At 47.4% G+C, this 21,181-nt stretch overlaps 1 protein-coding gene across 6 annotated transcripts; it reads left to right on the top strand.

The window, feature by feature from the left end:
* The first annotated feature begins 234 nt into the window (after positions 1-234).
* Positions 235-20,798, top strand: pcm1 (pericentriolar material 1). 6 transcript variants are annotated; one of them, XM_019862004.1, is made up of 40 exons: positions 235-741; positions 1,531-1,642; positions 2,384-2,620; positions 2,805-3,143; positions 4,338-4,508; positions 4,620-4,739; positions 4,824-5,013; positions 5,175-5,284; positions 5,872-6,148; positions 6,237-6,387; positions 7,202-7,432; positions 7,582-7,751; positions 7,840-8,066; positions 8,333-8,481; positions 8,560-8,689; positions 9,210-9,383; positions 9,473-9,648; positions 9,906-10,082; positions 10,442-10,709; positions 10,790-10,935; positions 11,004-11,101; positions 12,193-12,379; positions 12,449-12,753; positions 13,397-13,552; positions 13,704-13,760; positions 13,969-14,141; positions 14,265-14,393; positions 15,564-15,669; positions 15,939-16,101; positions 16,186-16,279; positions 17,019-17,153; positions 17,741-17,941; positions 18,026-18,076; positions 18,166-18,280; positions 18,395-18,552; positions 18,635-18,692; positions 19,413-19,627; positions 19,843-19,986; positions 20,051-20,174; positions 20,406-20,798. In XM_019862004.1, exons 2-40 carry the CDS (start codon positions 1,547-1,549, stop codon positions 20,417-20,419), a joined length of 6,222 nt encoding a protein of 2,073 aa, XP_019717563.1. In that variant the 5' UTR covers positions 235-741; positions 1,531-1,546; the 3' UTR covers positions 20,420-20,798. The 6 variants fall into 6 exon arrangements, with proteins under 6 accessions (XP_019717563.1, XP_019717561.1, XP_019717562.1 ...); XM_019862002.1 differs by having other exon boundaries at positions 15,939-16,100; positions 16,176-16,279; XM_019862003.1 differs by having other exon boundaries at positions 15,939-16,100; positions 16,179-16,279.
* Positions 20,799-21,181: the final 383 nt, after the last annotated feature.

The following is a 21,181-nucleotide window of genomic DNA, read 5'->3' on the forward strand; positions in this document are numbered from 1 at the left end:
TACAGGTCAGGCTGATTGTTGCATCAAGAAAGCGTTGCCACTGATCCATCCCAAAATACTGTACTAAAAAAAAAAAAAAAAAAAAGACGCGGCCTTTTTGTTACGAGTTATTGATCTGATCTAGGAAACGTTATAGTTGTTAAATTGTGTAAAATGTAGATTTCTGATTGCCATGCTTACAAGTTACATTTAACATGTGTAAATGAATAATAATCATTTACACATGAATGAGAAATTACACATCTTCATTAACATGCTTTAAAAAATAAGAAATTTTCCCAGTTAGAGTGTCGCGAAGCAATTTGTCACACATTAGCGACTTGACGTGGATTTCTTGGCAATAAGGTGAGGTAACACCCTGAAAACCAAAATTAGCCAAAGTAATAGTTTGGTTCTTTGTTTCGTGGATCTTTTTTAAAAACCGGTGCTGCACTGTAACTTTCAAGCTCGATCTTTTTTTTTTTATTTTTATTTTTTAAACCGGTGCTGGACTGTAACTTTAAAGCTCGTCGTGCGGTCCTTGTCGCGGTTTAGTGACGACACATTGATTTCCGGACACCTGCTGGTCAAGTTTGGCTCAGCGACGCTTGTGGATTTTACCTAAATACTGTATTGCCTTTCTTTCCACCAAATAAACGCTAAAGAGGAAGCAGCGGCGTAATTGACTGTACAAGAATTTCTCACATGGATTCCACGCGGAGACGAATTTAAATATTGTCCACCACAACGCCTAAAGCTACGGTGATTATTATTCCATTTCACTTTGAAGTTTTCACTTGCTGTGAACCAAGTTGGTTGGCTACCGGTTTACCTCGAAACTAAGGACTTGAAAGCAAGGCTACTCGTTTGCTAACCTGGGTTGTTTGTATAGTACACTGTGTGGTGGCTTTTAGCTTGACTATTTGCGTGCTCGCTTGTGTGTGCGCGCGCGCGTGTGTGTGTGTGTGTGTGTGTGTGTGTGCGGGGGGGGTGATAGTTAGCATCTGACGCGTTAACAGGTAACATTAGCCAGTTTAACCCCCCCCCCCCACACACACACACACGTACGCACCATAATATTGTGTATTACGTTTGTTTAAAACTTTTTAGGCGGTGAGGACGATGCTCACTGCTATGAAGCAACATAACACCACACACTGGAGGGTGGGGACGTTCGGAGGTTGCCATGGTGATTCCCGGCCTCGGAGCCACTCATGTCCGCATTTGCACTAGTAGTTCTGCGGGCTTTCAACGTTCGTAGCCGCTCGCTTTGACGAGTCTTTGTGTTTAAGGTGCGCTCTCCTCGCGTATCTGTCTGTGACGCACAAGTGACGGCTATCAGAGCGTTTTTTAAATGCATGGGGTCAACTTGGAGGAGAAAGCCAGCCATGTAGCTCGGCCCGTGTGGAATCGGCGCCGAGGGCTCGTAGTTGAGACACAGAAGATAGTTATATGTAGCCCAGAGCTGGTTAAGAAACAAAACGTACCCGGATGCCCCCCCCCCCCCCTGCAATGTCCATCCTGAACATTTTTGTTGTTTTGGGCTTTCAGCTTAGCGGGTAGTAACATGGCAACCGGAGGTGCACCTTTCGACGACAGCGCGGACGAGCTGCACAACTGGAGCGTCACCAACGCCAGCCTGGAGGACAGACTCAACAACATGGTAAACGACGCTAAATAGACACCCAAGTACCTCATTTTCCTGAAACAACTATAAAGAAGCTTATGACAGGATTTCTGCTCAACGTCTTAATACAAAGACAACAGGGGTTGAAAGTTTTAGGTGTATAATAATGATATACAAATTAGCTTACCATAAAAGCCATTAAAATGGTCACAGACCAAACTGTAGAGTCATGTAGCTTGGTGTGTGGCTGGCGTGTTTAAGGCAATTGCAAAAAAATGTAGATTTGTATTTATCTATCCTGTGAGGGAAACTGGATTAAAGTGAGGCCTATATCTTATTCCTCCTTGAATAGAGAGAGTCTGTAAAATTGGCGCATCGGAGTGAAGATGCAGCATTTACCCGCTTTTGCCTTTTACGCATAACACAAGGAAGGTGAGATGTAGCCACAATTTAAATTGGCACATCAGCATCACAGTAGTACAGACATGTGTACTTTTCAGCCAACAACTCACCCAAGTGGGATATTGTGGTGTCCAAAGTGCATTTTCACCAGATAAACGTTAATATTTACAGATGTGTGACGAGTGAAAGAGTCTTGATTCCCTCTTAAATGTCACTGGCCCATGCCCCCCCCCCCCCTTCACAATTTTTTCTAACACAATACTGAAGAACAAAGTGTAACTTGGCTGAAATCTGAGTGTCACAAGTACAACTCCCCCCGACCCCATCAGACAAAGTAAATATTGGTAATCACTCATAACTCTTGTGATGGTTCAGGACTGGAGTGGCGCGCAGCAGAAAAAGGCAAACCGCTCGTCGGACAAAAACAAAAAAAAGCTGTCGGCTGCTTTGGTGGCGGAAGGCCGCCTGACCAACGACATTTCGCCCAGTTCTACCCCCTGGAGCGGCCGACGTAGGCCAGCGCACATGAAATACACCAGTCAGCTGTCAGTTCCGGACCAGGCGGAGCTGGACAAGATCCAGCAAAGGATCCACTTCTCCGATTTGGATGAGGTGAACATGAACTCTTTGTTTCACATTTGTCTAGTAACGATGCATGTGACGTGAATGAAATTTCTCCACAATTGCGAATGACATAGTTTCTGATAACCTGCCGATTGAGAACAATATTCAAACATTAAGTAATATTTGATTCCAGTTTAGAGGGACTTTTAACTTCTTTTATCCTCTCTCACAGAGCATCGGTAGTGATTCCCAGGGCCGCGTGACGGCCGCCAACAACCAGCGGCAGCTCGCGGCGGAGAACAAGAAACCTTACAACTTTGTCCCGCTGCACATCAACACCAACAAGAACAAGGAGCTGCTGCTGCTCCCACCCGCCACCTCTACCCCTTCCACGCCCGTCGCCATCAAGGAAACCAAGAAGCAGAGCGCGGCAGTGAGGGACGCCTTCACTCCCGGAGCTCCCACTAAGGAAGCGGCCGCGAGGCCAATACGTGGCAGCGCCGAAAGAGGGGCGGGTGCGGCGGCAAACCCAGACTATGAGGAAGGACAAGACAGCGTTGTCAGCAGCCTGGTAAGACTTGTTGTTCTTGAATTCCAGGCAAATTTGCCCAAATATTAGCGATGCACTGACGCCATACCCCAAAAAATATGTATCGATACTTCACACTGATACCACTTTAGCAGCCTGACTGCTAACTTGCGGGCAATTGGTGTCGGGAGCCATGGCAGTTAGGCGACGGAGTGGCTCGCAAGCAAAACCCAATTCTTACGAGTGTAAAAATTTTGCACCATTTATTGTTTGAATGTTCAATTTAATCGGGCGCACCGGTCAGTCACGACAGTGTGTGTGATTTTTGGAGAGGAGTGGCGTGTGTCTTGAATATTTTGGTCCAATTGTAAGTTGCACAACTGTTTTGGACATTGATGGTCGCACTGTATTCATGCAGTCAATGGCTGTGACAACTATAGGCGTAATGATTAATAGATTCAATCAACAAGTTATTGATTAGTCTGGTTAAACGTTTTTGTTTGTTTTTTTTAGCACAATGTTTTAATCAGCGCTGCAAGTCAACTTTGTAGATGAATCTTTTGCGTTGATTCCGAATCGGCCCTCGTTTGTTCTCTAGGATGTCAGGTTTTCATAATAATAAACACAAAATAACAATATTGGAAGATGAAATGTAGTAATATAGTGTTATCAAATTAATCAGTAATAGTTTTGATCATCGATTCATCGTTTCGTGATCTTGTTTGATTTCAAATTTCCCAAATCCTCCCAATTTCAACCTCACTTGAAAAGATTCTCACATTTCTGTGGTCCTCCACAAAGGTGGACGTCTTTTGCCTGTTTTTGGACATGTTACAGACCAAACCAGTGACTGAATCCTAATTTTTGTTTGTGCATCCCCCCCCACACACACACACACACTTGTAACTTAAAGTTAGGTCCTGTTTTTGTGTGAAAGAATGGCAATCAAAGCATGTTTAGAATGTGATTCATGAATAAAATAGTCAACGCCCTTGAATGCAGCCCTAGTGATAGCGTCTATTTGAGAATATAGTCAAGCATCACTTTGTTCTTGACTACTGAGAAAGAGAAGTAGGGTGAAAGTGAGGCAGTCTGTATTTAGGGCAACTTATAAATACGCCGCTCTGGGTGCCCGCTGCAGTTTGTGCCTCTCTTTGTGACTGCCGCCCTCCCTGCCCCTCTCGCTCTTTCAGCCCTCTGCACTTTTTAACAGCACCAACTCCATTGGTTTTGCAGTTGGTCAGCAAGCTGGTGCAGATCCGCGAGTACATCGGCAAGGCCAGCTCCATGCGCGACGACCTGGTGGAGAAAAACGATGTGCCGGCCAACGTGGAGCGCCTCTCGCATCTCATTGAGCACCTCAAAGAGCAGGAGAAGTCCTACCTGCGGTTCCTGCAGAAAATGCTGGTGGGTCTTTTTTTTTTTTTTTGGTCTGCTGTCTCTCTGCTTCGTTGTCTTAAATCCTACCCTCAGACAAGTCTCTGCATTATTAATTTGTCACCCGTGCTGATGGGACAGGCTCGGAAGAACGAGGAGGACGACGGCAGGACGCAAGATTCTGCCATGGGTTCCGGCTCCTTGGTCGAGAGCACCTCGCTGAACGTCGACGTGAGACCTCCGGACGCATCGAATGCGCCAGTATGCCTCGCTGAATGTCACCATCAAGTACTCCTGACGATCAAAGTGTTTGAGTTGTTGGTAAACAACGCGATGTGCTTGCAGGGCGACTGGCCAAACGCATCCATGCGAGACCAGAATGAGGAACTGGAGAACTTCCGGAAGCAGCACCTGCTGCTGAAGAAAATGCTGGAGCAGCAGGATCAGCTTAGGGCCCTGCAGGGCCGCCAAGAGGCCCTGCTGGCCATGCAGCAAAGCGCCGAGCAAGCGCTCGCAGTCATCGAGGACGCGGCGGGTGAGAGACCAATGAAACGCAAGCCAAACACGAGCGCCACAAAGTGCATGCTGTACCGTAGACCCTCGGTGAATCAGTCCCTGAAACCACAAGTAATTGGCCGCTGCCCCCCAAAAAGGTTTCTAATTGCAGAACATTTGGATTTTTGTTGTGTATTCCAGTTGTCACGGAAACCACGGGCAGCGTGTCCGGGCTGAGCATCACGTCGGAGCTCAACGACGAGCTCAATGATTTGATCCAGCGCTTCCACAACCAACTGCGGGACTCCCGGGTATGTCAGATCTTAAGCGCAAGCAAACAAACAAAAAAAAAACCCTTCAAATATGCTGTGCACAAACAGCAAAATAATATAATTGAACGGATCCTCGAGCCCTGATTTGTGCCCCCACTCATCTAAACTTGGAATTCTGATTAATATTTCTTGGGCGGAAGAAAGATTTCAGCACATTAACATTACGTTATCCCTTCTCATCCATCTCACGGGGTTGCCATTTTGGCCTTTGATTGCATGACATTGACGTCAAACTTTACTCTCTGGCTCACATTGTGAATGTCAAAACCAAACGTAGTAAACAGGTGAGCTATGTCGTTTCACTTCAAAATTTTGGAGTCAGCATCTCGGTCCATTGCAGTGTCGAACCGACACGTGGATTAAATTTAGCGTTTAAGGCTGTCGGCCCTCAACGTTGTGAGGAAAGGAAAAAAAAAGTCACTCTGACCGCATCACAGCAGAATTTTTCTGCTCAAGATCAGAGACATTGCAGCGTTGGGCCGATGCCGACTTTGACAGCAGGGGGAGAATTTGTCGGCATATATCTATTAACCACATTCATCAAACTCCAAATCGTCCCACCGTAGACCAAGTCCGTGCCGGACAACCGTCGTCAAGCAGAGAGCCTCTCCCTCTCCAGAGAAGTGAGCTGGTCCCGTGCCCCCGGGGCGCTCGGCCCGCCTCAGCACAGGCCCGTACTGCACTCGGCCTCCGGGCCCCACGGCGGCCTCGATGGCGGGGGGACGACGGCCGCAAGTGCCAAGCTCACCAAGCTCCAGGAGCTCCAAGACAAGAAAGAAACCATGGACAAGATCTTAGACGAACTGCACTCGCTCCGAGACCAGACGCTCAACAACAACTACTGTGAGCATTGAGGGGGAAAAAAAAAAAAAAAAAAACAAGAAAATAAGTTTCGGGTTGAGCTGCTTCACCGACGTGCGTTCTCTTTCAGGCGGCGCGTTGTCAACGCAGCGCAGCTTGAGCACGGGCGGCTCTTCGGATTGTCCGTCTGCCAGCTGCTCAACTGGAGCCGCGGCTGCCGCATCCTTTCATCCGTTGCTCCCGCAACACGCAGACACCGACAACTCGAACGACAAACTCAGGTCAACATACACCAAGTATCTGGACTTTTGTCTTTACGCTTTCTGTTAGGTCACAGGGCAAAACAAAAAAAAAAACTATAGGTTGTATAATTGGATAATGTGAATGACTTTATTTCAACCTGAAATTGACCAACACCTCATCAAAATGCGTTCATGCCGTGCAGACTATTCTGAAAAAGTTGGATCGAAATAATTTTGTTGAATCTATTTTGTATTTTTGGTGAGGAGAGTTCTTTTCCAAAATGACCCAAAAGCCCAATTTAAAACTTAGTGTCACCTGCTATGTCATTCGGTGTGTAACCCGTATAAATTTTGCCCAATATATTCAGACCGAACCAAGAAATTGTTTTAACTAGTTAACTGACATGAGGGGGGGGGGCATTGTTTTTGATTTATTTTATTTGGTTGTTTTTTTTTTTTTTTTTTTTTTTTTTTGTCTGTTATGCACCATACAATGAAATACAAAGTGTGAATTTTATTTCTCAATAAATCAAATTCAATATTTGTCATCAAATGTACTCAACACACTTACTTCAGATTATATTTTTAAGTGATTTATATTTTTTAAATATCTTACTTTATTTCACTGGCCATTTATTTAATTTAGGCACAAAGGTCATGTAAAAAAAAAACCAAAACAAAACATACTTTCTGCATAAAATCTGTCATGAAGCGTTAATGTTTCAAACAAAAAAACTATTCGGACAATAGCAGACATTTTAATTATACGGTACTTGTCACAAAACATGTATTTACATTTGATGTGACCTTTTTTCCCCCCAATTTAATTTTTTTTTATTTTGCCCACTATCAGAAAGCTGAAGGAGGTCCACAAGCGCCTGAACGAGCTTCGGGAATTAGTGCAGTACTTTCAGCAGACGTCAGACATGATGGTGGACGCGGTTAATGAAAATGTGAAAGAGGACGAGGAGGAGGAGGATGACGAGGGGGAGGAGGACGAGGAGGAGGTGACGGAGGACAGCTCCATGCTGGAGGCCATGTTTGATTATGAGCAAGAGAATCGCCAGCCACCCACGAACATTAGGTGTGTGCCTAATTGCAGATAATCTAAGTACACGGGTTCCATACTTTCTTTGTGTGTCACAAGACATTTTGTACTCGTCGGACTCGAATGTCACATGAGAGAACAGTGTGAAATTACACAGCTCTCCGTCGTTCGGTTTGCGTGCTCAGGAACCCGCAGCGCAGTGCAAACTGGGGCGACTCGAACAGCCTCGCGAACCGCTGCAGCGTCTCAAGTAGCGCCACGACCAACGCCAACAATCGCGACAGTCGACTCAACAGTGAGATCAACAACCGGTCAGCGGTCAACCTCCGCAGCTTTCATATCCCCTCAGCCATTGGTACACTCACTCGCTCGCGCGCACGTAGCAACCACCCTCTAAACTCGACACCGCACCTGATCCGTTTCTGGCTCCTCCACCCCTGCAGAGTGCCAGTACAACAGGGACACGGCCTACAATTGGGCGAAGGATGAGGACGGGCTCAATAATGACGGCGGAGGCGCCGGTGCCCAACCCGGTTGTCCGGACGACGAGGCGTCGGGCTCCGGGTCGGGCAGCAGCCTGGCCAGTGAAGCTGGCTTCTCCCAGGAGCTTCGCCAGCAGAAAGCCGAGCAGAAGCTACGCCGGCTGCAGGAGCTGGTTGCCATGGTCCAGGTGGGGAATATTACAAACTTCCACTGTCTTCCTCCTTCCCAGCTGACTTGGGGGAGAGAAGCAAAGTACGCCTTGGACCGGTTGCTACTCCATCGCGCGGTGCATAAAAAGCAAAAAAATAGATGCAGTCTGTTCCAAAACAGTGATGAGGATTTGTGCATGTGGTGCATGCAGCAGACACATTGCCAAAACCCAAATATCCCGGAATCCGAGCATCAGCTATTTTGTTTTAAGGGAATTGTGTTTTACGCCGCCCCTGTGTCCAGAGCGACGACACGGACACAACAGCCAACGAGGACGAAACTTTGCACCAACAGCAGAATAACACTCGAGTGACTATGGGGGGACCACCGCCAGCCGCCGGACCCCAACAGGATCCCCGGGGATCAGACGCCGCTCTCTACAGGAAGGCCAGGTATGCGTTTTGAAGGAAAATCCCAGCGCACCCGGGCTTTCATCGAACTCCTTTCTCTTTGATGTGACTTGACGACAGGGAAAAGATCTACAAAGAGAAGCTTCGTCAGCAGAAGCAGGCACTCGAGCAGCTCCACGAGGAGCGTCAGATGCTCGGTGAGATCCAGGGCAAGATCCAGGACCTCCAGTTGACGTGTCCTGACCTGCAGGTACTCTGGACAAAAGGACACATTTTTGTGGTACATCTAGATAAGCGTTTATTGCAGAACCTCCAGCTCTATCATGGAAATCCATTTTTTTTCCCTTTTAGTCACTGTCCACCTCTCTATCTGGTTTTAGAGCCAGGAAATAACCAGCCAATCGTGAGTTGTCATAAGCTAATTTAGTGTCACTCAACAGCATGGGCCTGCCTCTTATCAAGGCATTCACAAGTCAGAGATAATACAGGGAAGGACCCCCAAATAATTCCTGTACTTCACACCCATATAGCGTATTGCTTGTTGATGATCAAATATGAATGAAACTCGTATATGGAAATGATTCCATACATACTTGGTTGCTACTGTATTTTGGTCATATCCGGAGCATCACCTCTGTGATAAGCAAGCGATTACTATGAGCAGAGCGCTGATGAAATGGACTTGACACTGCTGCCTTACAGAAATACAATCATCTTTTCCCACCAAAACTCTTTTCCGAATGCTGCATCTTTTTTTTTTCCTCCTCCAGTCCTCACTGTCCAGCCAAGCGAGCGAGCAGGGTTTAATCTGGAAGGTTCCAGCAGCAGCGTCGACACCAGCTGTCGCACAGCCTTCCTCCTCATCGTCGGCGGCAAAAGGCAGCCCGACCGTGCTCAATCCCACCACTCCCGAAGCCGCCGCGACTTCGGTCCCCGACAACGAGGTGGCCACACATACACAAACCCAGAGCCCGCTCCAGGTGAAAAGATGCATGTTTTCCAACCAGAGTTGCTCTTGTCGTTGCGTCGCCAGCAGCTGTGGTCAGAGATGCGTCGCCACCAGGTGGCGCGGGAGGAGCTGCGGCAGCGGCGCAAGCACCTGGAGTCCCTGATGGCCGAACACCAGAGGCGCCGCGGCCTCGCCGGCTCACTCTGTGGCGCTGACGAGCAAGCGGCTCCCTCCCAGCTCGCCGCTAGTCGGGACGAAAGGTATGAAGCCGTTCTCGGGCCGGGGGATTTCGTCCGTAAATGTAACGACATTAAAAGAGAGGTGCCAGTGTTGCCTTCTTAGGAATCTTGTCATGATCTTTATAGAGACATTTCATGCTGTTGCATTGTTTGCAAATTTTGTTTGCATACATGTTTTCACTCAAGGCAGAATTGTAAAAAAACGGAATGTTTGTGATTTTTATTGCCATTTCCCAGCCCTAAGCCACCTATGATTTGCCTATTGCTTATGTAATCAGGACAATGGCCACCTGGGGCTCCACCCCCTGCAACCTGGACGAGGAGGAAGATGGCGACTATCGCTCTGAGCGCAGCGCGGAGGAAGAGGACCGCTCGGAGAGCAGCTCTGCGGACGACGGCAGCATCTTCCCCACCAGCATGACTCAGCCCCTCTACAAGAAGAACAACCAAGAATGGTCAGTCTGAAGCCCATCCTGTATTACATTTTTTTGGGGGGGGGGGGGCGAGTTGGGAGAAGGCTAAAACGACACCCACTGGCACACTAGAGCACGAGTTGCTCCCTTTGCTCATATTTCTGAAAATTTGTCTTGATTTATTTTTCTGCCAATTTTAAGTGATGCAATAAGATAAGCCAAATACACATGGCGGGGTTCAACATTCGATGCTGCCCCAATGACGGCTCATGCATTGCCGACCACAGTCGAACCGAACCGAAAGTTTTGACATTCACGGCATATTTTCTTTCCCTTTACATTTTATCTCAAAAGAGTTGGACTTTGACAACGTTTGCTCTTTCTTGCGTCTGCGTCGTCAGTAGCCCCAAGCCTCCACCAGCCTTTTCCTCCGTGCACGAATCCCCTCATGTCAAACCGAAGACCAAGCAGCCACAGCCGCCACCCCCCAGAAGTTGGAACCCGTCCGCGAGTCAGCCTGCAAACGGCAGACGTCAGGAGAACCTTTGCTGGGCCTCTGAGGTCTCGGTGGCCGAGGGCTCCACCCACTGGCAGGAGCAGATCAGCCAGCTGCAGAGGCAGCTGGACTTCAGCACCAACATGTGTCAGACTCTGCTGCAGGATCAACAGGTGGCCGATTTGGATTATACTTGTCCGCGAACGCCGCGCCTGGAAAATAAATGACGACTCTGTCTGCCCTTTTCCCCAAGATGCTGTCATACATGCTGCAAAGCGTGATGGCGGGCTCGTACGGCGCCTTGCCCAACAACCTGACATCCCCGCAGGTCCACCTGGTCATGCACCAGCTCAACCAGTGTTACACGCAGCTGGCTTGGCAGCAAACCAACGTGCAAAGGTGAAAAGCATTCAGCTTTAGATCCAGTCAGGATGGAGCGTCTTTTTACGCTGTTGCGCTCGTTCTAGACTGAAGCAGGTCCTGAATGAGCTCCTGCAGCAGCAGCAGCAGGAGCCACAACAGCAAAAACAGCAACACCCCCACCAGCCGTCGCCTTCAGCTGCAGGTTAGCACACGCCCTAGCAAGTCCCTTTTCCTCCATCTTGACAATACAGTCGTAGCCAAGGTTGCTTCTCCTTCACTTATGGGCCAGTTGGAAAATGCTTCATGCTGAACACACGACTGGTGTCTCACATTGAGCTGAGTGAGTTGAGTTCAATCATGATAAATGTATTTGTTTCTGCAATATTTAAAAAAGAGACATTAAATTGGTGTTTTAGATCCAAAGACACAAAATCTGTAAATGTTCTCGCTGAAAATGAGGTGTTGAGTTGAAGTGAGACTTTTGATAAATAATTAATCTCGGCTATACAGTGGTACCTCTACTTACGAACGTGTCTTCATACGAAATTTTCAAGGTACGAAACGCCTCAACAGGAAAATATTGCCTCTTGTTACGAAAGACATTTCGAGATACAAAAGGTAAAAAAATACAGCGTGGGCTGCTACTCTCAGCTCCCGAGTTTCCTGAACGCAACATACTTCTAGCTGCTTTGCCATTGGCTACTACCGAGCATCTTCCTGGCATCCCATTGGCTCATAGGGACCTCTGCCGTCTGTGTAGATAGATGTGTGTCCAAAACGCCAGTCATAAATCACTTCTGAAACAGAACGCAGACTCTGTTTTTTACATTATGCACAACTCTCATTTATTGTGCGATAATCTAACTCTAACACATATTTTTGATGAATTTTTATGCTTCATAGAACATTTGTGTTTGAATTTTGGGGGGCTTGGAATGGATTAGGGCATTTACATGGAAAACGCGTCTACTTAGAAAATTTTCTAGTTAAGAAATTTCTTCCAGTGGTTGATTGGGGATTAGAGCAGATGCCACGACGGCATTTCTTGTTTTGAATTGCTGTTTGGAGCTTTGAGATGGCGCACAGTCAAGTAGCTTGCCACGACACACAAGAAGGCACGCTCAGTCGGCTAGTTGATAGCCGTCGTATTTACAAACGTGCGCGACTGCCGCCAAGGGAACGGACCTTTTTTTCGTCAACAGAAAACCCTTTAATGTGAGGAAAATCGCCACTTGGTTTCAGAAAACTCCTCACTGAAGTGATTTTTGTCTTTTCCCTCTGACGACGCAGCAGGATTTAGCCTGTTTCCTCTCTTCCCTGCCGCCATGAGCCACTTCCCTCCGGGTGCGGCGAGTGCTCATCACGAGAGTCCGGAGCAGCAGAAGCGGCACTCGGACCCCAACACCTCCATCAAAACTGAGTCCATGACTTTCCCTCCTCCGCTCCAGCGCTCACCCCTTAATGTCATGGCTGACAGACGGTGGGTCTCCCCTTTTTTCGGCGTGGCCACGTTGCAGGGCATTCATTGTTTCGCGTGACTTCCTTTTAGGCCCGCGGGCCGGTCCAACAATTCCTTCCCTAACAACAGTAGCGTGCACCATCCGCCTCCGACGGGGGAGCGCCGCCCGTCCTTCTCCCCTCCCTCGTTCACCCCACCGCAGCGGCGCCACAGCCCTCGGAACGAGTGCGAGCGGGCGTCGGAGGCCAGTTTTAGCAGCTTGCCCGACCGCGCTGATCCCACCACCGTCACCAAGACCTTCAAAACGGGGCGAAAGGCCTCCGCCCAGGCTAACCTGGCCTCCCGCAGCAAAAGCCGACGCAAGCGGGGCAAAGGACACAACAAGAACAACGAAGGTACACCAGCATAATCTGAGGCCTTAAGATGTTTTTTTTTTTTTTTTTTTTTTTCCCATATCGCCAGAGGTGGCAAAAGTCCCTTCAAAGTCAACATTAAATGTAAAACATCATGATTGACTCTGAAATGTTCTTAATTAATATAAAAAAAAATCGCTCGCCATTAAAAGTGTCACACACAAAATGTTGCCCTTTTTTAAAAATTCGTTCTTTTACTGTGGATAAGAAAAAAATATATATTGCATCCTTTATTTATTTATTTTTAAATCATGAGGTAGCTGTCATTGGCTTTTATGATATTAACATGTGTACTCATAGACTTGCGCAATCTGAGTAAGAGAAAATATTCGATGAATGATCCAATTTGGGAATCACTTTTTTTGAGATTGGATGAATTCAAAAATTTTCCGCGCCACAAGCGTAATGAAGTGCAGCTTTAGGAAGAGACCGACGCCAATCCGTGGACCGGTGGTTGGAAACCACTGCTATTTGTCCTTTTGTTAAAAAATAAAAATAAAAAATTAAAAATTAACCTACAAATATCAAAATTAACTGAACAGCCATCAAAAAATGGAAAGCAGATAGCAGAAAAATCTCCCCAGGCGCAGTCATGCGGCCATACTTAGTTGCCGCCCCTCATCAGGTCTGGAGAGCGACAGCCTGAGCAGCACGGCGGACTTTGACCAAGAGAGGGCAGCGTCTTCTCGCCACCACGACCAGCACCTGCTGGACAAACTCACGCAGGAGAAACTCGACAGCAAAAGCAAACTGGGCAACAGACAGGATGACATTTCCTCTGGTACGCCCTCAAACCACTTCTGCACCCCCCTCCTCTGCTTTTGCTTGCTAATCGAGTCCTTTCATCACAACGTTTTAACGGCTTCCGTTTTCTTTTTGTCACCGCCACCTTTTTGATTTTTGAGTTGACTTTTAATCTATCCTACTGACAGCCTATGCTTGGAGAACACCCTTCCTCTCTAACAGAATTGCATGCACAGAAGCAGCAGGTAAACTCACCACGCAAGTCCATGCATCATATTTTGTCTTTTTTTTTTTTTTTTGATTTTACTTTCTTCATCCTCACTGCACCCACCAACACCTGCACGGACGCGCACATGCTGCACTTGGCGTCTGCACTGTTTGATGTTCTCGGCCGAAATACAGAGACAAATGTGTCAAATGTCTCCCCGGGAAAAAAAACAAAAAAACCCGCAGACGCGAGCAGCGACTTCTCGTTGTTCGAGGCGCTCAGGGAGACCATCTACTCCGAGGTGGCCACGCTGATCTCCCAGAATGAGTCGCGGCCTCACTTTCTCATCGAGCTCTTCCACGAGCTGCAGCTGCTCAACACGGACTACCTGAGGCAGAGGGCGCTCTATTCCCTGCAGGTTCGTATCCGAGCCAGCCTCAATGCCAATTTCCAAATGAAATGATTTTTCTCCCAACGGGGTCTCTCAAGCAAGTACCGCTCAGTCAACTTTGTCCCCGTGTCGTCCGTCGTGCTCCCACAGGACTTGGTGAGCAGACACCTGGCAGAGAAGAGCGCCTCCCAGGAGATGCCTCCGCTGGGCGCCGCGTCCTGGGCCGGGGGCTCGCAATCTGAGCTGACGCCCAGCGAGAGCTCCACCGCCAGCGATGTGGTAAAAGACGCGCCCTTTTCCGTCCGCCTAAGGCAGGGGTCGGCAACACAAAATGTTGAAGCAGCCATATTGGACAGAAAAAAACAAAAGCCTATATCAGCCTTGTAATGAAGGCAACACATGCCGTATGTATTAATATTCACCTACGATCAAAATGACTTAAGTTGGCTACAAATGCAATATTTTTCCCTGCACTGCATCCCGTCGAGCAAGGGTGCCCAACATTTTTTGACCGAAGATCTACTTTTCGATCAACCAACCTCCCGCAATCGACCCGTTACCGCACGCACACACGCATGCCTACCTACCTTCATCGAGACCAGACGGAGAGGCATTGGACACACTTTTGCAGCGTGTTCACTACGTAGCTCACGCGTACCGTTTTAAAAATGCTTCGCTCAGCCCTCCGATTCCCATTCTTTGCCAGTAACCTCGGTGAATTGATCATGAAAGGCTGGTTTTTTTGTTTTTTTGTTTTGTATTGTTTTTTTGCAACAGCCACCTGCCTGGCATCCCGCCCTGCTCATAGAAACGCGTGTCGCAGGCTATGACGCAAATCTTCCTTGACAGAAATGTTGACATTTAAATGTTGTTCTCCACATTTTTTACAGCATTCGAAAAAATTAAGAATGTTTGTGTCGTGTTTTTCCTCCTACATAAACCATATGAAAACCAAAAATATATTTCCCTCCCCCATCTTTTTCCATTTTCAAACATTTTTGAAAAAGCTTCGGAGAGCCACGAGGGTGGCGCTAAAGAGCCGCGGGTGGCCGACCCGCGGCCTAAGGGTCCCGTGGGGCGGTGAACGTCTCAAGATCCCGTCTTTAGTTTCCTTTCATCTGAATTTTCGTCTTCGTCTGCCCGCTCCTTCTTTCTCCATTGCTCATCACTTTTTACTTTTTTTTTTCAAACTCGCTCTCCTTGAGTCCTTTCCATCTCGTCTCCCCCTCGAGTCTGCGAGTGGTTGGCACCCAACCGTCCGTGCCTTCGTTCGTTGTTCTGTTGGCGTTCTACTAATTGGGAGCCAGGCCAATCAATCGTGTACAAATAATTCCTAGGTTCGAAAGTGATAGATGAAGCGTCTCGGTTTCTGTTTGAAGAACAGTCGGCGCTTCCAAGCGCCACATGCGGGCTTTCTTGGAATGCTGAATGTATTTGGTATTTTTTTAGGAATTGGTGGGGAAGAACTTAAAGAAGAGAGATGACATCGAGTCCGTGGGGAATGACAGCACCTTGTCGTCGACCACCCTGGATCCGTTTTCCAAGGATGATCTGGGTATGTCGAGAGGATGCCTTCCGGTCCCGCCCGCAAACAGTCGAGATCATACACACAAAGAACAAAAATTGACCCACCCACGTCAAAAACATTCATGTATGGCAGGGGGGGGATCTTTGACACATTGCGCACGTATTTAAACACGGAAATGTGTGCAAATACAAACTGTACCTTTGGTATCTTGATATCCAAGTTTGATTCGTCCCATGAACTTATTTTGGTGGCCGAACGATGGCTCGTTTCTCAAACGCTTGTGTTTGACTGCCAAGGCAACACGGTGATCCACTTGGACAAAGCTTTGGCCCGGATGCGCCAATACGAGCGCATGAAGCACAAAGTGGACGCGAGCACCGCCGCGGACTCGGACCTCCGTGATGTCGAAGCCGCCGCTGCCGCAGCCTCCGCCGTTGCTCCCCCAGAAGCCGCGGACGGTATGCAACGACATTGTCGTCGCCGCCCTCCTGTCAGGATTTCCTTTTCGGAATGATTCCACTCTTGTTTGTGAGCAGGCGGCGCCGCCTTTGGTGACGTGCACTCCCCTCAGATCGACACCTCGCAGCTCAACCGGCAAATCAAGGAGATCATGAGCGAAGTTATTCCTTTCCTCAAGGTAGTGCCAGAATTTTGTATTTGTGCTTTCAACATCGATGTCGTACGGGTGCCCGGCACGTCGACGAAACTGGACCCAAGTGTATCGTGCTTCGTTCTTTATGTATCAAAGGAGGGGTCATAATTTTGCCACTTGGGTCACATGAACATTTAAACAGTAGCGATGATCCTGATAGAATCATCCATCCATCCATTTTCTGAACCACTTTATCCTCACAACGGAGGATGCTGGAGCCTATCCCGGCCGTCTTCGGGCATTTGGCGGGGGACAACACCCGAAACCGGTTGCCAGCCAATCGCAGGGCACACAGAGATGAACAACCATCCGCGCTCACACTCGCACCGAGGGACAATTTAGATCGTTAAATCAGCCTGCCATGCATGTTTTTGGAATGTGGGAGGAAACCGGAGTACCTGGAAAAAACCCACGCAGGCCCGGGGAGAACATGCAAACTCCACACAGGGAGGTCGGAGCCGGGATCGAACCCACGGCCTCTGCACTGTGAGGTCGACACGCTAAGCACTGGGTCACCGGGCCACCCCCTTTTCGAATAACTGAGGGGAAAAAAAAGATACTCCAATAAATGTTGGTAACTTGACAGAAATACGCGCAAAGCAGTTGACGTCAAACCAAGCACAACTTTGAAATCCCATCGAGAAACCAAAAAGTGATGCTGACTCTGACTCCACTGTGGGAGCGCGTATGGACCGCCGTGAATCTCTTGTGGCTCTTTGCGTAGGAGAAGATGCACGAGGCGTGCACGCCGCAGCTGCTGACCAGTTTGCGCCGCCAAGTCCTGGCGCTCACGCGGCAGAACGACGACAGCAAAGAGTTTGTGCGCTTCTTCCACCGGCAGCTCGGGGCCATCCTGCAGGTACGGCGGCGGTCATTTCAAGGGAGGGACGCCCCCATTTAAAACGAGGACTCGATTCAGCAACTTTCACATCACCTCAAAACAATTTAATTTTGTTGAAAAATAATTTGTTAAAAAAATGACTGAGCAACAAATATAGTGATTTTATTTTGCAGCCCTTTTGGACACGCCGACTAAGCCACTTCTCAGACAGTACAGGCATTCTGCAGAGCTTATTAGATTTATTCCCAACACTTACCTTGGTTAATAATGCATAAGAATAACAAACGATGATGGCGGCGCGGGCACCCGCAGCGGCTCCTCTCTCTCCTGAGGAAAGAAATTTCATCTGTGCTGTATGTTACACATTTGACAATAAAGTCGACTTGAAATTGAACGACGTAGGGGGAGTCGACACTAGTAGCACTGAGCATTGCATAATCGTCAAGCCATCAGCTGTTCGAAAAAGCAAATTCTCCAAACTAAGCAATGAAAAAAAAAAGATTTGAATGGTTGTTTAATTTCAACTCGATCAAAGACTGTCTTTTGATTTCCAAATCCCGCCTTTGCGATATGCGCCCTTAAAAACAAGCGTGACCTTTTGCTAGGATTCCCTGAGCCGCTTCATTGGCCAAACCCTGAAGGACTGCGGCGAGGACCTGCTGGTGGAGGTCTCGGACATCCTCTTCAACGAGCTGGCCTTTTTCCGACTCATGCAGGATTTGGACCACGGCATCGCCGCCTCCCCGGAAGCCGGACACATCGCGGAGAAGGCCGAACGTCCTCCTGATGCCGATCAAACTTTGAAGGTGATGTCATTTTTTTTTTTTTTATTGTTCTCCAAAAAATAGGCGGGCATTTGCATTCACGGAATCTTGTTGACTCCAAATTAGGGCAGCGCAGCACTCGAAGTGAATGCCTCAGCCTCCCCCGACGAAGACACGGTTTGTCCTTTTTGATTGTCTCGCCCTTTCTTTTTTTTTTTTTTTTTCGCCCCCACTGTGCCTCATTTGGAACTTTTCCCCCTTCACAGGATCGAGACGAAACCAAGCAGAAGGTTCCTTCTCTCTTGCCGACTGACACGAAAAGCTACGATGAAGATGAAGATGGCGAAGAGGCTGATGGGCAGGCGATGCCGCCATCCATCAGTAAGCGAAACGAGTGTTCAACTCGAGTTTTCCCGAGGGAGGAGACCCAAATAAAAACGGGACGTGTGTAATTCCTCCAACCTGCTGTAACTCTCCGACGTGTCTTTCGCGGAGGGCTCTCCAAAGCAGAGAGCCAGGCGCTGAACAACTACGGCAGTGGCGAGGACGAGAACGACGACGACGACGGGCGGGAGCCGGACGAGTTTGAGGCGGCCCCCGTGGACGTGCTGACGTCCCTGCAGGTCACGGCGGAGGGCCCGGCGGAGCCACAGGTGGTTTTGCGACATCCCCCCCGCCCCCTTGGGTCGGCTTCCTAGCAGGCGGCGTGTAACCTGTGCTCGCATCCTTCTGCAGGCTCAATCGGCTGAGGAAACAAAAGAAAGTGACTTGGAGCCGGCCAACGGCGACGGCGGTGGGTGCTCCTCCTCCTTTTAACACCATCAGTTAAACACGACTTTACTAACAAGTTTGTTTTGAATAAAAATACAAATAGTCCTGATACGACAATGAAAGCCGCGTCGTGAATATTCGCTTGCAAACACCATTTTCGTCATAATAATTTGCTTCTATTTTCATCCCAACCGACTGCCGAAAGTTTCCCCTGTTCACACACTTTTGTTTCTTTGACTCGACCGGTCGGAATGTTTTTAATTATCAGGTGGCATGTATTGTTTCACCTTTTTTTTTCCGACATTATTCTAATATTACAAACTATTTCTGTTTTAAATCACAAAACAAAAAAAAATACAAAACGGTTTCTTTTATAACTGCCTGTTGCAGTGTACTAATATTCTAAAAATAAATTGTATGGCTATAGACTTGACACTCAATATATATATTTTTTAATCACTACGCTGCGCTTCAGGATAGGAAAAAAACCCTTTATTAGTCTCGCAATGGAGAAATTCCCAATTCACAGCAGCAAATTTATGAAAGGAAGAACAACAAAATATAGGAGCTGCTGGACAGACTCTTGTAACGTTAATTTAATTGACTGTCGTGGACGTTTATACTCGTCATGCGGTCATGAGCACATCTGCATGTCTGTCATTGAGGAAGAAATTGTCAGTAGCCATGTCTTCAAATTTTTATCGAAAGCCCCCCCGTTTCCATCTCTTTTCCCACCAAACAGTCGAGAGCGGCAAGTTGCCAGTTCCGGCTTCGACTGAAGACGAACCCGCCGAGACGGCGAGTTACCACTCCGATAAAGAGGAGGACCCGGACGGCGTCATCGCCGCCGCCGCTTCAGAGGAGAACATCAAAAGCGCCGAAGTTCACGCGGCCCTTAAAGACTCAAACACCACCAGCACCCCCGACACGGAATCCCCCGTCATGATCAGCGTCGACGTAAGTACAAAGAAATGTGACGTGGAAGCATCACATAATGCGGTGGATCAAGTACTAGATTCTAAACTTTATAGAATCCACTTAAGAGCAACGTGTAAAATTGTGAAGAATTGAGTTAAAAAAAATTGTCTGTCATTGTGCTTTTTAGATGCAATTTGATTGCTTGTTATCAAGTTCTCGTAGGCTGAAATGTGGACGTTTTCCGGCACACACAGATGACAGCGCGACGAGAGCCAATCAACTGTTCTGTCATTGGATTGCAGGAAGCCGTCTCGGGCAACAGTAGCCAGAGGACGTCGGACGAGGACGATTTTGTCCGGGTGGACGATCTTCCGTTGCAGCTGCCCGTCACCAGCCAGGTAAAAGCAACAAAATGTGACTACATTGAAATCTCACCGATTTAATCGACGGCCTGACCGACAGGAGGCGCTGCAGAAAAGGATCGTGGATGAGCAGCAGACCAACGACCTGCGCGTGGAAATCCTCAGTGGCAACGCGGAAACGCCGCCGGGGCTTGTGGGAAATGGCGGCCACCTGAAGGAACCAGGTTGGATTTCGGCTCTTTTGTTCCCATTCGCACGTTAACCCACAATCAAAATTTGGATGTAGCTCAAATCATCTTTCCCCATTGAAATAAATGGAAATGCCTTTTTTCCGTTCCATTTGTAACATGTTTTGAATAAGAACATTCAAAATGTATACTCACAACTATATGACTGGCACAGTGTTGCAACTTTTTTTCCACTGTGAAATCTGTGATTTTTTTTTCTTGTTTCAGAATCTTCCGAATGAGCCGTGACGTGAACAGTCGCCCAATGAGCTTGTGTAGGTTTTGCACCATCTTCTGTTTAACGAGTTCATTTTAACCATACTGTTAGTCGTACCTTTAAGTTGTATTGCACACATATTAGTTTGTAATTTTTCCTTCCATAGTGTGTTGGGTTGTGGGTCGGAGTTTAATGTCAACGCTTCTGACAAGTTCAAAACCCATTTGAACATTTTTCAGTCATTAGTTTGGAGCGTGAATTGGAAAGGTTCCTGCTCTCTTTATGCAACTCAGAAACGCTTGATTGGCTTTCTTTTTGTGTTCGACCGTAAACGGATTTTCCATGTTCACGTCCATGTCAGGACTGTTAGATTTTAAATAAAAGTGGGTGTTTTAACCAAAGAAGCTGACTTGCAAATTTTCACTTATTTTCCGTGCATGTGTGAATTATGCAAAAAAATAAAATAAAATTCTGGTATATTGGGAGCTTTTAATTTTAGTAAAAAAATCACAGGAGAAAAAAACTGGAATTTTACAAGGAACAACAATTTGATGAGAGAATGAGCTGCAATTTTGCAAGAGTTGTCATATTTGAGGACAAACAATTTTTCTTAAAGTGTAAGCAAGTCACTTTAACAAGAACTATTTCAGAAAATATTTCCTTTCGATAACACCAAAAAAAAAAACAAATTTAAAATTTAAAAGCTTGTAAATTTGCAAACAGTAGCAAAATCGAGTATTCTAATAAAACTTCCAAGAAAAATCATTTTTTTCCTACATGCCAATAT

Source organism: Hippocampus comes, unplaced genomic scaffold, assembly GCF_001891065.2.
Source record: "Hippocampus comes isolate QL1 unplaced genomic scaffold, H_comes_QL1_v1.1 scaffold7, whole genome shotgun sequence".
In the NCBI taxonomy this organism is placed as follows: domain Eukaryota; kingdom Metazoa; phylum Chordata; class Actinopteri; order Syngnathiformes; family Syngnathidae; genus Hippocampus; species Hippocampus comes.